The sequence below is a fragment of the Erythrolamprus reginae genome, chromosome 2 (genome assembly GCF_031021105.1).
Source record: "Erythrolamprus reginae isolate rEryReg1 chromosome 2, rEryReg1.hap1, whole genome shotgun sequence".
Taxonomy (NCBI): Eukaryota; Metazoa; Chordata; class Lepidosauria; order Squamata; family Dipsadidae; genus Erythrolamprus; species Erythrolamprus reginae.
In genome coordinates, this window is record NC_091951.1 from 287835908 (window position 1) to 287850853 (window position 14946).

The window sequence follows — 14946 nt, forward strand, 5'->3', positions numbered from 1 at the left end:
TAGGACTTTATACACGGTAAATGCAACTGGGTCCTTTCACCAGCTGGTAATCTTCATAAACTGATCAGATGTGGCAATCTTTAAATTACCCTTGAAAAGTTTCCAGAAGTTGCAGTAGGTACAAATATTGTAGGTAGTCTGCTAATTGGCACAAGAGTCAGGAATTGTGTAATTTGTACTTAATTAAAGCATTAGTAAGTAATTGTTTCCTGAGTATAATTTAAAGCATTTATATTAAACTTTAAAGCCCCCAAAGGGCTTAAGGCTTGACTTCTTAAACAATTTCCCTCTGTGAAACAGAGTAGGAAGTTAGGCATGTTTGAAGATGTGGCTGCTATCAGTAAAATACCACTTGAGAGTTGCTCCTGGATCTCTACTTTCACAGACTTTAGAAAACTATAAATACACATCTATTTCACCAAACTTTTAGCTATTAATTAGTATTTGTATTAATTTCAGTACTCCTTCAGTCAGTGTTCCCTCTAATTTTTTTTTTTTGGGGGGCGGAAAAGTATAGTGTCTGAGCGGCAGTCCCTTTGGGACTGGGCGGCACAGAAATAATAAATAAATAAATAAACAAAAAAACAAAAAACCCACCCTGTTTTGCCTCAGAGAATTTCAAAATAAAATACTGTACTGTGTGTCTATAACAGTGAGCTCATAATAGGGCAACTCTATCAAATATCAAAATGCCACTTAAATAGTTGAGCTAGTTTCAAACTAGATTTTGATTTTCTTTCTCTCTTCCTTACTCCCATTCTTTTTCTTTCTCTTTTCCTTCCTCCCTTTTTTCTATCTGTTTCTCTCTCTTCCTCTCTTCCTCTCTTCCTCTCTCTCTCCTTCCCTCTCACTCTTTCCCTCTCGGCTTCTGGGCAGGTTTGGAAAACTCTGAGTTGATGATGATTTTTAAGTGAGCGATTGCTCACTGCTCAGCTTAGAGGGAACTATGCCTTCAGTACTTCTTAGATTCAGTTTTTTGTTTTCCAAAATTTATTAGCTGCCTTGAATATTTGATAGGGTACAATGGTAAATCACAAGTGAAATAAGTAAAAAATAAATAGAACAACTGAAATTTGGACTTGAAAAATATTACATAGAAACATAGAAGTCTGATGGCAGAAAAAGACCTCATGGTCCATCTAGTCTGCCCCTATACTATTTTCTGTATTTTATCTTAGGATGGATATATGTTTATCCCAGGCATGTTTAAATTCAGTTACTGTGGATTTATCTACCATGTCTGCTGGAAGTTTGTTCCAAGGATCTACTACTCTTTCAGTAAAATAATATTTTCTCATGTTGCTTTTGATCTTTCCCCCAACTAACTTCAGATTGTGTCCCCTTGTTCTTGTGTTCACTTTCCTATTAAAAACACTTCCCTCCTGGACCTTATTTAACCCTTTAACATATTTAAATGTTTTGATCATGTCCCCCCTTTTCCTTCTGTCCTCCAGACTATACAGATTGAGTTCATTAAGTCTTTCCTGATATGTTTTATGCTTAAGACCTTCCACCATTCTTGTAGCCCGTCTTTGGACCCGTTCAATTTTGTCAATATCTTTTTGTAGGTGAGGTCTCCAGAACTGAACACAGTATTCCAAATGTGGTCTCACCAGCACTCTATACAAGTTATCAAGTGTTATCTTTTGAAGCTGTGAGGTGGTACAGATTTTGTTTTCAAAGGGTACTTCAGAGGATATAGGACTAGACCAGCTGTTTATGTCAAGCTAAAGCAGCCACGTATTTTTCTGGCAACTGCATGAAATATAATTACTTTAAGGTGTTACATATACTGTAGAATAGATTTTACACTTTCTTTCCCATGCATTCCAAAACTTATTTTGGAGACTGTATCAGAATTGCTGCACAACCTTACTTGCTATATACTGGTTGAAGTAATCAGTCTAGTTTGGTATTTTGGACTAGCTGAAGTTTTTCAAAGGCAATACATGAAGAGCCAATAGGATGTGAACACACTCAAGGAAAGATGAAAAACAGTGTTAAATGGTGCCTTCTAATGTAAATCCGATCAACAGCTTCAAACTAAGAAAATAATAATAATAATGTATTAATATCAAAAGCTACCAGCAAAACTGAAAGGATCATATTGCTTCTTTCTGATGGAGATAGCCTATATAGGCAAGCGAAGCATTCTGTCTCAAAAATCAAGCCTGGATGGGAAAAATAAACTAATATGAATAAGATGTGTGAACAGGACAATTTTTTTAAAAATAATAAACTGTATCGCACACACAAAAAAGCAAAAATCTGTTGCTCCAAAGGTCAGTCTCATTACTGTGGTGAAATACTTTGAGGAAATAACATTTCTTGACACCAGAAAGCAAATTTGCCAAGATAACAGGAAAATTCCCAATACTTTCCAAAAAACAGTTCATCTAATTCATGGTGGACTATCTTAATTAGTCTTCTACCCCTGCAGAGGATTAATCCCAATAAACCTTAATCATAACAAATAGTCCTTCGCCAAAAAGCTTCAACAAAGAATAATAATCCAAAACATATATTCCAGTAGAAAAGTTCCCTAAAGATGGGCCTCAGCACGAGTCTGAAAGAGTTCAGAAGAGAAAACCTCTGGTCCCAATGGATGACCTAGATTGGGTCTTGCAAAAAAGCTTCTCCACACTGAAATGGTTATTTCATTTCATACAGATAAGCATATCCAGAATGTTCCTTATTGAATAAAACAAACCCATATATCCATTCTTTTTACAGAATTGTAAAATACTTCTGTCAGGACAGTCTCAGTTTGTATGGTGAAATCTCATATGCAGGAAGTCGGAAGATAGCAGCATTAAGTCTCAATATTATTATAACAGATTCATGAAAATAAGATTATTGTATAGCAGAATGGGTTGTGTATGAACAGACTCCCAATTTTGTCTTAATCCCCCAGGGCTTTTTTACAATTTAAGATAGGGGTATCAAACTCAAGGCCCGTGGGCCAAATCTGGTGCAAAGTGTGCTTAGATCTGGTCCACCGGGCCACCCTGAAAACAATGAAGGACTGGCCCCCGGTGCCTCTGCCACCAAAGATGGAGCTCAGAAAGACTGCACAAGGCCTGCCTGGGCTTCATTTTTGGATGCAACAGTCTCCTGTAGCCCTCTGCCAGCAAAACAGCTCCAGGGAGGCTGCACACTCTGTTTTCACCAGCAGAGAGCTGCGGCAGACTGTCACTGTTGAAAATGGAGCCTCAATGAGTGACATCGAACTGATCACACCCCCTGGCCACACATCTCCCCAGCTTCTGGAGATCAAACACAACCCTCAATTAAATCAGGTTTGATACCCCTGGTCTAAGCTAATCACGTACTGAAGATACCTCAGCAAACTGATGTGGAACTCATGGAACCAAGGTCCTTTTTTTTTTCAGCACCATTGTATCTTCAAATGATCACTAAACAAATTACCATAAATTGAACACTACCCATACTATAGATTTTTTTCTTAATTCCACCACAGCAAAGATTGATAATCTTCTATACCTGTAATAGTTGAAATAAGGTAAAAATGCCCTTGCCCTTTTAAAGAAATCTATTATTTTAGAATCTAGATGCAATGAAATGTGTTTTATACATTTTATTTGTTATTAAAGAGTGTTCAATTTTTTTTTATTTTGCAAATTGGTTTCAAGTGTTGTCTTTAGCTATTACTTCCATTAGGAAACAAAAACTAGATTCAAGAGAACAGCTGCTCCTGTTTAATCATCACAGCATTAGGTAAGAGATTTTCTCCTGTGTGTGTGTGTGAGAGAGAGAGAGAGAGAGGGAGGGAGAGAGAGGGGGAGGAAGAGAGGGGGAGTGACTGTTCATTATTTCCTTTTTCCTGTGGCTTCTTATTAACACAGCTGGAATGGTTCCAAGATAAAATCCACAGAGAGAATACAATTGATCTCTTGTAATAGTTAAGCCTTTACCAGTCAATCTGAGGGATTGCTTAAAAGATTACTAAAAACTGAAAACTGATACACTTTGCTTTGCCTTTGAAGCATGGCTGCTTGAAAGCAGAGGGAACATTATATTTTTATAACAATTAAGTTTAAAGAACCTATGGTACATGCTAGAACATGAAAACAAACCGAGCTAAGTCAGAACCCATACAAAGTTATTCAAAAGTAAATTCCAATAAGTTCAACTAAAATCAAATAATTGTTAATTCCATGTTGAATAATATTTTCAAAAATAAGTATAATTGATAGTTGTATCCAATGAAATTTTTTAAAGCACAAACATGGAGAACAATAAAATAGGCAAGTTTATTATTTCATAACTGCTTTTCCTTTTATATATCCTTTGTCATGTAATCAATATATGTCAGGCACAAACAATTAAGATCCATAGAGTTCAAACTAGCTACTTTATAGTTCTATACCCTCCAGACTATACCCTCACTTACCATATTTTTTGGTGTATAAGATGCACTGGTTTATAAGATGCACCTAGATTTTAGAGGAGGAAAACAAGGAAAAAAGCATTCTGAACCAAATGGTGTAGTATTATATTGTTTAATAAAATTCCAGTGTATACTGGAATATACAGAATACTTTTTTACAACCAGGTATACTTTTTAAAACCAGGTATACTTTTTAAAACCATGTACACCTTTTACAAACTTCAAACTTGACAACTTCAAGACCTGTGGACTTCAATTCCCAGAATTTCTCCACCAGTCATGTTAGCTCAGAAATGGGAGTTGAAGTCCACAAGCCTTAAACATGCCAGGTTTGAAGACCTTTGCACTCCTAACCTCTAACTCAGGTGTCTTCAAACTTGACAGCTTTAAGACTTGTGGACTTCAACTCCCAGAATTCCTCCACCAGTCATGCCAGGCTTGGCTCTCCTCCTGGTTCTCTCCCTTCCCCCATACCCACCCACCCCACAGTTCAGATTCACACCCCCTTCTGCTCTAGCTGGACTTAGAGCTGGCATCGCTCTGCAACTGCATGAAAGCTCCAGGCTCTGAAGACATAGCACCCACCAGTGGGAAGCCAAGCCCAGCTGAGGAAAATCTGATGAAGGCTACCACCTGGAGTGTGAGTTCGGCTAGGGGCAGCTAGCTTTCCACCATGTTCTTTTTTTTTAAAGAGAGAGAAAAGGGGGCGGGCGAATAACGAGCTTCTCTAGAGAAAGAAATGTGTATTTCCCATCAATTGCAGTGCAATTGTCTTTCTTTCTGTCCTTCTGTCTTTACACTGAAATTGGTGGGAGATACACATTTCTTTCTCTAGAGAAGCTTGTTATTCGCCTGTTCCCTTTTTCTCTCTCTCTCTTTAAAAGAAAATAACCTGGTGGAAAGCTAGCCACCTCCATCTGAACTCACACCCCAGCCCATCCCAGGTGTGTAACCTTCCTCAGATCTTCCTTACATTGCAAGTAGAGCAATGGAAAAAACCCTGCAAAGACTTTGCTGAGAGTAACAGTGAAAGAGCTGAAAGAAACTTACTCACAGCAAGTTAGAGTAATGAAACAAACCCTGCAAAGACTTAGCGCTTGAAAACTTTCTTCATAGAGAGTAACAATGAAAGAGCTTGGGTACACTAATAGCACCTCGTTGGGGCTGGAAATAAATATCTGGAGCAAGTAAAGCAATGAAAAAAAACTCTACAAAGACAGGTTTTGGAATACATTCTTGGCAGAGATTAACAATGAAAGCTTGCAAGCGGTAAAAGCTGGGAACATCATTAGCACCTGGTTAGGGCTAGAAAGAAACATTTGGAGCAAATAGAGAATGAAAAAAAATCAAAGGCAGGGTTTGGAATACATTCTTGGCAGAAATTAACAAAGAAAGAGCTTGCAAGCAGTAAGAGCTGGGAACATCATTAGCACCTGGTTAGGGCTAGAAAGAAACTTACTCAGAGCAAGTTAGAGTAATGAAACAAACCCTGCAAAGACTTAGAGCTTGGAAAACATTCTTCACAGAGAGAAACAATGAAAGAGCCTGCAAGGTAAGAGCTGGGAAGATTGTTAGCAGCTAGTTAGGACTGGGAAAAAAGCTACATTCAGTGTATAAGACGTACCATAATTATCAGCCCATTTTAGGGAGGAAAAAGGTGCGTCTTATGCAGCAAAAATATGGTAGTTCCAAAAAGTTCCAAAATTAGTTTCAAAAAGTGAGATCTTTTATATGAATCAGAAGAATAGTCTTAAGAAGAAATGAAGGGCCACAAGTAGAAATGAAATTTTATTTCAAAAAAATTGAATAAATAAAAATCGAATAAATAAATTTATTTATTTTTGAAATTTATATGCCGACCATCTTACCACTAGCATTATGGACCAATTAAAGGAAAAGAAATAAAAACAAATAAGATAAGATGTAGAAAATGCTAGGTAAAAAAAATGAAGAAAAAAACTGATATTTACTGGTCATGAAAATTACTGGTCAGAACACTCTGATGAAAAGTAACTGATACTTGGTAGGGTAAAGAAGGATGTTAAAGTACAAATTTATATAACCTCTAGAACAGGCCTGTCAAACTGAAGGCTTGTAGGCTGGATATGTGATGTGTAGGCCATGCACGCCCTGGCTCAACAAAGGCAAAAAATGTTGCAATACATCACGAACTGACCCGTAATACGATCAAGTTTGACACCCATTCTCTAGATGTTTTGGACTATGATTTTCATAAACCATGATTACTGAGAAGGCTGACTTAAGTTTGGGGAAATTGAACTCAAGATATTAATGCAAAAAGAAGACAACAGACCTTAGAAATAATTCATATAGAAATTGGCATTTTATACAATCTGAACATATATTTTTATTAATCAGTTTAAATAATAAATATCTACCATATTTAAAACACAAGTTCCTTAGGATTATGCTTTCACACAGAAAACTGAAAAGCAGCACTAATAAATCCTAACGTATTTGTAGGGCTTCAACTTTTATAATTTTAACCCAATGCATTTGAAAAAAGTTAAGCCATATTTGAAATAGCAAATGTGATATACATTATGCTCATATGTTTCTGAGTTGTTTTTTTTCTGACTTTAATAAACACAACTGTTTCTCAGATACACATACTTCAAAGCATGAGTTGGGAAAAATTAAGTTTGACTTGCAGTTCTCTTTCTGAAAAAAACTAATATTCATTTTCTTTCCCTATACCAAGTGTTTTTCATTAGGGAAAATAGAAGGTAGAATAAAACATATCTGTTGCTTAAAAAGTATAAATACAGTACTATATATTATATACTGAAATTTTGCTGCCGTGTGGGTCACTTAAAAAAAAACAGAGTCTTAAATTTGCCTCTTAGAACACTTCTATACATTTTATACTTTGAAATAATTCTGACTGTAATGAAGTTTATTACCACATAATACTTATATGATTCGAAACTTAAATAGAGTATTTATAGAAGAAGTGGTACGAATATTTCACTTTTTGTTGGTTTCTACTTCGGAAATTCTTAGATTTTCTCAATTCGGTGTCCTTATTGTCTCAGTAATTTCTTCATGGTGCCCCTACTTAATATGATGTTCAACAAATGTCAAAAACTGCTATATTTCTCTTGAAAAATGTAAATATCCAGTAGCACAATTGTTAAGTTTCCTGTAGGGCCCTAGGGCTCCATAGTGATCAGTTTGGGAATTGTGGCTTGAATTTATAACTCATTATGATTTTGTTTATTGTTTGATACACTCAAATACGCACACATACAATACTATTTGGCCCTATAAGGGATGCCCAAGATAATTTGTAATCACTAGATGCTCCTTTTATTGAAAAAGCTACTGCTCCACATGTACACTCTCATGCAGTCTTGTCTGTGGGTTTTGCCTCCCAAGGACAATTCCATCTGTCCATCCATCACCCTGAGGGGGGGAGTTATTGACCCTCTCAGAGAGGGTCCGCAAGTTGGGCATCCTCCTCGACCCACAGCTTACATTAGAGGACCATCTTTCAGTTGTGGTGAGGGGGGCATTTGCCTAGGTTCGCCTGATGCACCAGCTGCAGCCCTACCTGGACCGGGAGTCACTGCTCACAGTCACTCATGCCCTCATCACCTCAAGGTTCGACTACTGTAATACTCTCTACATGGGGCTACCTTTGAAGAGTGTTCAGAAACTTCAGATCGTGCAGAATGCAGTTGCGAGAGCAATCATGGGCTTCCTCAAGTATGCCCATGTTACACCAACACTCCGCAGTCTGCATTGGTTGCCAATCAGTTTCCAGTCACAATTCAAAGTGTTGGTTATGACCTATAAAGTGCTTCATGGCATTGGACCAGAATATCTCCAAGACTGCCTTCTGCCGCACGAATCCCAGTGACCGATTAGGTCCCACAGAGTTGGCCTTCTCCAGGTCCCATCGATGAAACAATGTTGTCTGGCGGAACCCAGGGGAAGAGCCTTCTCTGTGGTGGCCCTGACCCTCTGGAATCAACTCCCCCCGGAGAGTAGGATTGCCCCCACCCCCCTTGCCTTTTGCAAACTACTTAAAACCCACCTCTGTCGTCAGGCATGGGGAAATTGATTCCCCTGAACCATTTTCCGTTTTATGTATGATTTATATGAGATGTATGATTGCTTTTTATACTAAGGGTTTTAAATTGTTTTAATCATTGGATTTGTACTGTTTTGTATTGTGAGCTGCTCCGAGTCTCCGGAGAGGGGCAGCATACACATCTAATAAATAAATAAACAAACAAATCTACAAATAATATTGAAGTGGAAAAAGGAATAAAATTATCATTACCGCTAAAATTAAATTTATTATATTCAGCACTCAATTTCATTAGTTGCATTAGTTTGATTTTTTTATATTTAATTGTCTAATCCTTGCTAAACCAAATCAAATTCAACTTTACTTTACATTAAGATTTTTTATAAAAAAATAACTTTAAAATGGCAAATCACAATTCTGATGTAGACCATATCAGAATTTTGACCAGAATTCTTGTATATACAGAAATCAGCAGCATGCAGTGTTTGGGGCTGAGGTGGGGTGAGGGGAGTAAACAAGCGAAGAACTAGCTTGGAGTTGTTGCATAGCCACAAACAGCATAAGCATAACCTCCCCAAAGTTCTTTGGCAAACCCTTATGGGAATGCAGCAAGGGAGGCTGCAGGGCTGGAATTGCCAGAGGTAGGGGCCACTGGAGGTTGAGCATTCTGGGCTTGATGCTAAACTAATTGAAGTACTGTTGCCTTCCAGTTCCTTATCTCTGCCTTCTGTTGATGTAAGCAAGGTTCCACGATTTCCTAGGGTAGGGGTCAGCAACCAGCGGCTCTGGAGCCACATGTGGCTCTTTGGGGACGCTGCTGTAGCTCCCTGTCCCATCACTGGCTGGCCTCACCCTCCCCTCCCTCACCTGGCCTGAGAAATAAGGGCAAAGGCAGGAATTGAGAAATGGACGGGGTTGATTCTCCAGCACTGATTGAGGAAAATAGACACCCCCATTGCAGGCTCCCCCTTGAGAAACTCTCCTGCCCCTCTCTCAACTCCCTAGCTGGCTATGGTGGGGGCATGAAACTCTGGAGCCAGTGTTCCCTCTAATTTTTTTCGGGGTGGGCGGAAAAGTATAGTGTCTGAGTGCCAGTCCCTTTGGGACTGAGCAGCATATAAGTATAAGTAAATAAATAAAGTGTGGGCGTGCGCTATCATAAATGAGCAAGTTCTTGCATCCATAATTCTATCCTTTCTATGTCTCCCTCTTCCCTCCCTCCCTCTTTCCTTTCTATCTCTCCCCCCCTTTCCTTTCTATCTTTCTCTCATCCTGCCTTTCTCCAAGCCCTTCCTCTTCCCTCTCCCTATCCTACTACCCCTCTCCCTCCTTTCTATCTCTCCCTCCCTCTTTCCTCCCTCCCTCTTTCCTTTGTATCTCTCCCTTCCTCTTTCCTCCCTCCCTCTTTTCTTTCTATCTCTCCCTCCCTCTTTCCTTTCTCCCTCTTTCCTTTCTATCTTTCTCTCCCCCTGCCTTTCTCCAAGCTCTTCCTTTTCCCTCTCCCTATCCTACTACCCCCCTCTCCCTCCTTTCTATCTCTCCCTCCCCCTTTCTCTCTGTCTTCCTTTCTTCATCTTTCTTTCCCTCTCTCTCTCCCTCCCTCTTCCTTTCTCTCTTCCTTCCTTCCTTTCTTGCTCTTTCTCTCTCCCCCATACCCTCCCTCTATGTGTTTCCCTCTCCCTCCTTCCCCCCTCTTTCTCTCTCTCTTGCTTTCTTTCCATCTCTTTCTCTCTTGCTTGCTTTCTCTCTCATTCTCTCTCCCCTCCTTTTTCTCTCTCTCTCTTTCTTTCACCATGCCGGCAACAGAGAGAAAAAGAGAGCTCGAGCCGGAGAGAGAGTGGAGGGCGCCATTGTCTTCGCCTCTGCCTGGCTCTGCAGCTAAGAGGCAGCAGCCATCAACCCCCTCGCCCTCCCAGGCGTCCCCGGCGCCCGGCCATGCTCCGCCTCCCGGTAGCCCGGCCGACTTTTACCTGCTGCCGGAGCCGTTTTCTCACACCCTGCCGCCGCCAGGGAAGCTGCAGCCGGGCGGAGCTCACCGTAAAACAAGAAGAAAAGGTCAGCTGTGAGGCGGCACCCCCCACCCCGCCTTTCCGCGGGACCTTTTCTTCATGTTTTATACGGTGCACTCCGCCCGGCTGGAGCTTCTCTGGCAGCGGCAGCAGCGGCACCAGGAGTAGCCACCTCACAGCTGACCACCTTGCTGCTGCTACCACCGGCAACCCTCCCTCCCTCCGGGCCCCAAAACTCACAACCTGCCGCCGCCAGGGAAGCTCCAGCCGGGCGGAGCGCACTGTAAAACAAGAAGAAAAGGTCAGCTGTGAGGCGACACCCCCCACCCCGCCTTTCCACGGGACCTTTTCTTCATGTTTTATATGGTGCGCTGCGCATGGCTGAAGCTTCCCTGGCGGCGGCAGGGTGTGAGCTTTGGGGCCCGGAGGGAGGGAGGGTTGCCGGCGGTAGCAGCGGCAAGGTGGTCAGCTGTGAGGCGGCTACCCCTGGTGTCGCTGCTGCTGCCAGGGAAGCTCCCCCCACGCGCACTTAGCCATGGCGCACTTAGCTGCGTCTTTCAGTTTTTTAGCCCTGCCCAGGAGCCAATCGCCAAAGGTAGGCTTTTGCAAAAGGTAGGCGATTGGCTCCTGGGCAGGGTTAAAAAAACGCGTGCTGAAAGCTGCAGCTAAGCGCGCTATGGTGCATAACTCAGCTTACAGAGATCTATGTCTGGAGCCACGAGAAACTTCCTTCTGGAAGCAAGAAACCATGGAGGGTGAGTGGCTTCTTGTTTAAGGAGGGTCTTTTGAAGCGGCTTCTCTCCTGCCGTAAGGATCTGACCATCACCTTGCCATGCCCCCCACCACAAGAGAGGAGAAGGAGGGAAGGTCGTAGAGGCCTTAGTGCAGGACTGAATTGGCCCTGCATCTGCCTTCATGCCAACTTTACCTGTCAGGCAGTCTTTGCTTCCTGCTGCTTTGGGCTGGAGCTTACACTCTCACTGCTAGGTGGACATGGCAAGGTGATGGCTGGATGGACATGGCAAGGTGATGGCTGGATCCTTAGGGCAAGAGAGAAGCCACATCCAAAAACCTTCCTTAAGTGAGAAGCCACCTGCCCTCCATGCCTTCTCACTTCCAGAAGGAAGGTTCTTGCTTCTCCAGAGTTCAGCAGCTTCCAGACGGAAGGTCTCCCCATGCATATGCACACTCCTGGTCCTGCCACAGCCAGCTAGGGAGTCGCAAGAGTGGGAGGAGTGTCACCCGACGGAATGACTGCACCGGGGTAGCGATCGTTTCTCAGCAGAGAAACAGGAGAGAGAGGGAGAAAGAGAGAGATGAGGAGGAGAGATAGATGGGTGGAGATGAAGGGACAGAGATAGAGAGAGATGCAGAGAGGAAGAGCGAAATGGGAGAGGCATAAAGAGAGATGTAATGTGTGTGTGTGTGTGTGTGTGTGTGTTTCTTATAGAAAAGAAAACAGAGCCACAAAACCTAGATAGGTGTGGTTGGGGGTCATCATGTGACTTGGTGGAAGTGAGTGACATCGAGATGGCCATCCAGGTTTTGTTTTCTCTGGAAAATGGGTCCAAATGGGTCTCTGAGTTTTTAAGGTTGCCGACCCCTGTCCTAGGTCAATCCAGCAGTTGCCTGGGTCCTGATCTTTTACACAGGGGTGTAAGAAATGAGCCTAGTAAAAGTAATGTCAGACATAAACAATGAAATCTACTTGTGAATAACCTCAGGCTGTAACTTAATCATTCACCATCTATGTTACAAGAATCGCATCTCAGATTGCTTGCCTTCCCCTGGGAATGACTAGATAAGGCTTAATGGGTTTCAAAGAAAGTCATGTTTATGCTGTTTAGAGATATGCAATGAACCCAAGCTAGGCCTTTTCTTGACTCCCTATTCCAGCCTTGCTGGCAATTCTCCAACATACAGGTATTATATCATAAGAAAAACAAAGCAGTCTAACAAAACATGAAGAAGTTTATTTCAATTTATTTAATTGCATCCTTAATAAATTAAATTCATATGCTGCCATGTTCTTTTTAAAATACTTTCTGTAGGAACACTTACAGTATTATGCAAACCATCAAGAAAGAAAAGCTGTCATAAATATTAATGAATGTACAGTAATACACACCATTATTATTAATATTTTAAGATTTTATTAGTAGAATACAAACATTCCATTTAAAAATGATTGTGGTCAAAAGGTCAAAAAGAAAAGTAAAAAACCCCTACCATGTCTGAAATTTGCTGAATAAATTGAATAAATTGAATAAATATCTCATTGATACACTAGGTCCATGATGGCGAATCTATGGCACACAGAGCCCTCTCTGTACGCGCACTGTCACCAGCTGCTCTTCTGGTTTCCAGCACACATGTGCACCAGCCAACTGATCTTTAGAGGCACCGGAACACCAGAAAACAACCTGAAAACAGCCTGGGCAACAGCCAGAAAACAGGCATGGGCACACCAGCCAGCTTTGAGTTTTCAGTGCTCAGGCACACATAAATGTAACCACATGCACGCATATTCCGGTTTGGGCACTAGGTGCCAAAAAGGTTCACCATCAGTGGACTAGATTATTTACTTGGGTAACCTAGTGAGGTAAAAGAACAATAGATTTCAATGACTCACAAAAATCCATTTCAAAACTCTCCCCAAAAACCTATTTGCTGGGAGAAGCAGAAACAATTTTACTTCCAGAGGAATAAGGTACAAATATAGGGAATATATTTTAAATCTTCTGAACCTGTAGATTAATAAAATATATGCTTTTTATCATGGTCTTTCCCATAAGATGACCTTTTTTATTTCATTGAGTATATCTAGTACTTGCTGATCAGTACCAACAACCTTCTGGAAAGTCAAACATTTCAGATGTCTTTTTCATTACACAAGAACTGAAGCAGTTTGTGTTTTTAAACATGTCATTAAACTGCACACATCCAAAATAATATTCTCCATTTCTTTACCTCACTATATGTCCATGCTGTTTTTATTACTGTTGTTAGCCGCCCCGAGTCTGCATACAAATCCAATCAATCAATCAATACAAATCAATCAATCAATAAATAAATAAATAAACACTTTTGAAGAACTTTTTTTTTAATTTCACTTACCTACTGTATCACAAGGCTCATCTTTATGCACACAGAAATCCTTCCTAAAATTGGGATTTAAAAAAAAAAGACAAACTCTTAAAATTTCTCACCAATAGTGTTAAAGAATTGCAATCCAACAATATATACGTATGCACTCTATATGCAAATATAAGCATTTCTGTTTTTACATTAAAAAGTATTTTTGTAATAATAAAAGAAAATAATAATTCAGCGCATAGGCTTTCTTTGAATTTTGCGGTAGCAATGCTGTACATTTAGATATACTACTCTTAATCTTAGACAACAATAAACATTGTCTGAGAAAACCTGTCTTTTAGATTTTGTAACCAAATAATGCACTGCTAATTACTGTAGGTTCAAACTTCATTGAGCATTTCACATGCCACTTTCTGAATTTTATGGATGCACAGATTTGGGTTTTTCTATGTGTTGTTGCCATTTCCTTGAGAATCTCTGCTGATGGCTTCTACAGTATTGCTAATTTTTTTGCTTTTTCTCATTGTGAAACAGAGCAGCGATATAATAATGAGGAAAGATAAAGCATAAAGATTTCCCCTGTGCGGTCATATCCAACTATAGGAGATGGTGCTCATCTGTTTCCTAGTCGAGAGAACCAGCATTGATCAAGATGATTCTGTGATCATGTGGCTGGATAGTACATAAATTCTTAAGCTAAGATCTCTTTCACCCCAAAAGATTCAGACACTGTATGTCTAAAGCGACACACATTGTTATAAATTTATAACTTCTGAGACAGTTCTTTCTTGATCCTTTCTGATCCTTTTAGTCTAACATCAAAAAAGGCCAAAAAGATTTCAATTCTACTTGGTCATTATTGTACTCCCTGTGTAAATTAAATAATTAACATGTGAAATAATCTCATATATAAAATCTGGAAGCATTGATACAACACTGTTCATATACAGTACAGTATATACTATCAGAAAAGCTGGTCTCTTTTGCAAGTGGTATATCAAGGTTATCAAAGATTTAACAGACCTTTATTCAAGGGGAATATAGTAAAGCTTTTAAGAGATTTATGATAGTTTCCTAAAGCTTAACTAATGATAGAAAAGTATTTCAGGCAAGAATGGGCAACTACACTGAGTCATTTCCATAAATTATACCTTGTTCCTGAAGATTTAAACCTATTAAATATAGCACTTCAAGAGATCCTTAAAGCAATGAAAAATTGAATATTCAGCTCCTAAAGATAAAACCTGTAATTATATATAAATCTCTTCAAAAAGTAAAAAGGCAGTCAGATACATAAAAATATATAAAAGGGGAATATACATACATAACGTATGACAAAAAAATACAGCGTAAGAAACTTACAAAAGAAAACT

The 14946-nt window shown here is 40.0% G+C and overlaps 1 protein-coding gene across 1 annotated transcript in view; it reads right to left on the bottom strand.

Moving 5' to 3' along the window:
- The window catches only part of ADAMTS19 (ADAM metallopeptidase with thrombospondin type 1 motif 19), a 108455-nt gene that overhangs the window by 66177 nt on the left and 27332 nt on the right, over positions 1-14946 (bottom strand). The window contains exon 7 of the mRNA XM_070742839.1: positions 13595-13638. Coding sequence (XP_070598940.1) covers positions 13595-13638 — 44 coding nt within the window. The remainder of the gene's footprint in view (positions 1-13594; positions 13639-14946) is intronic.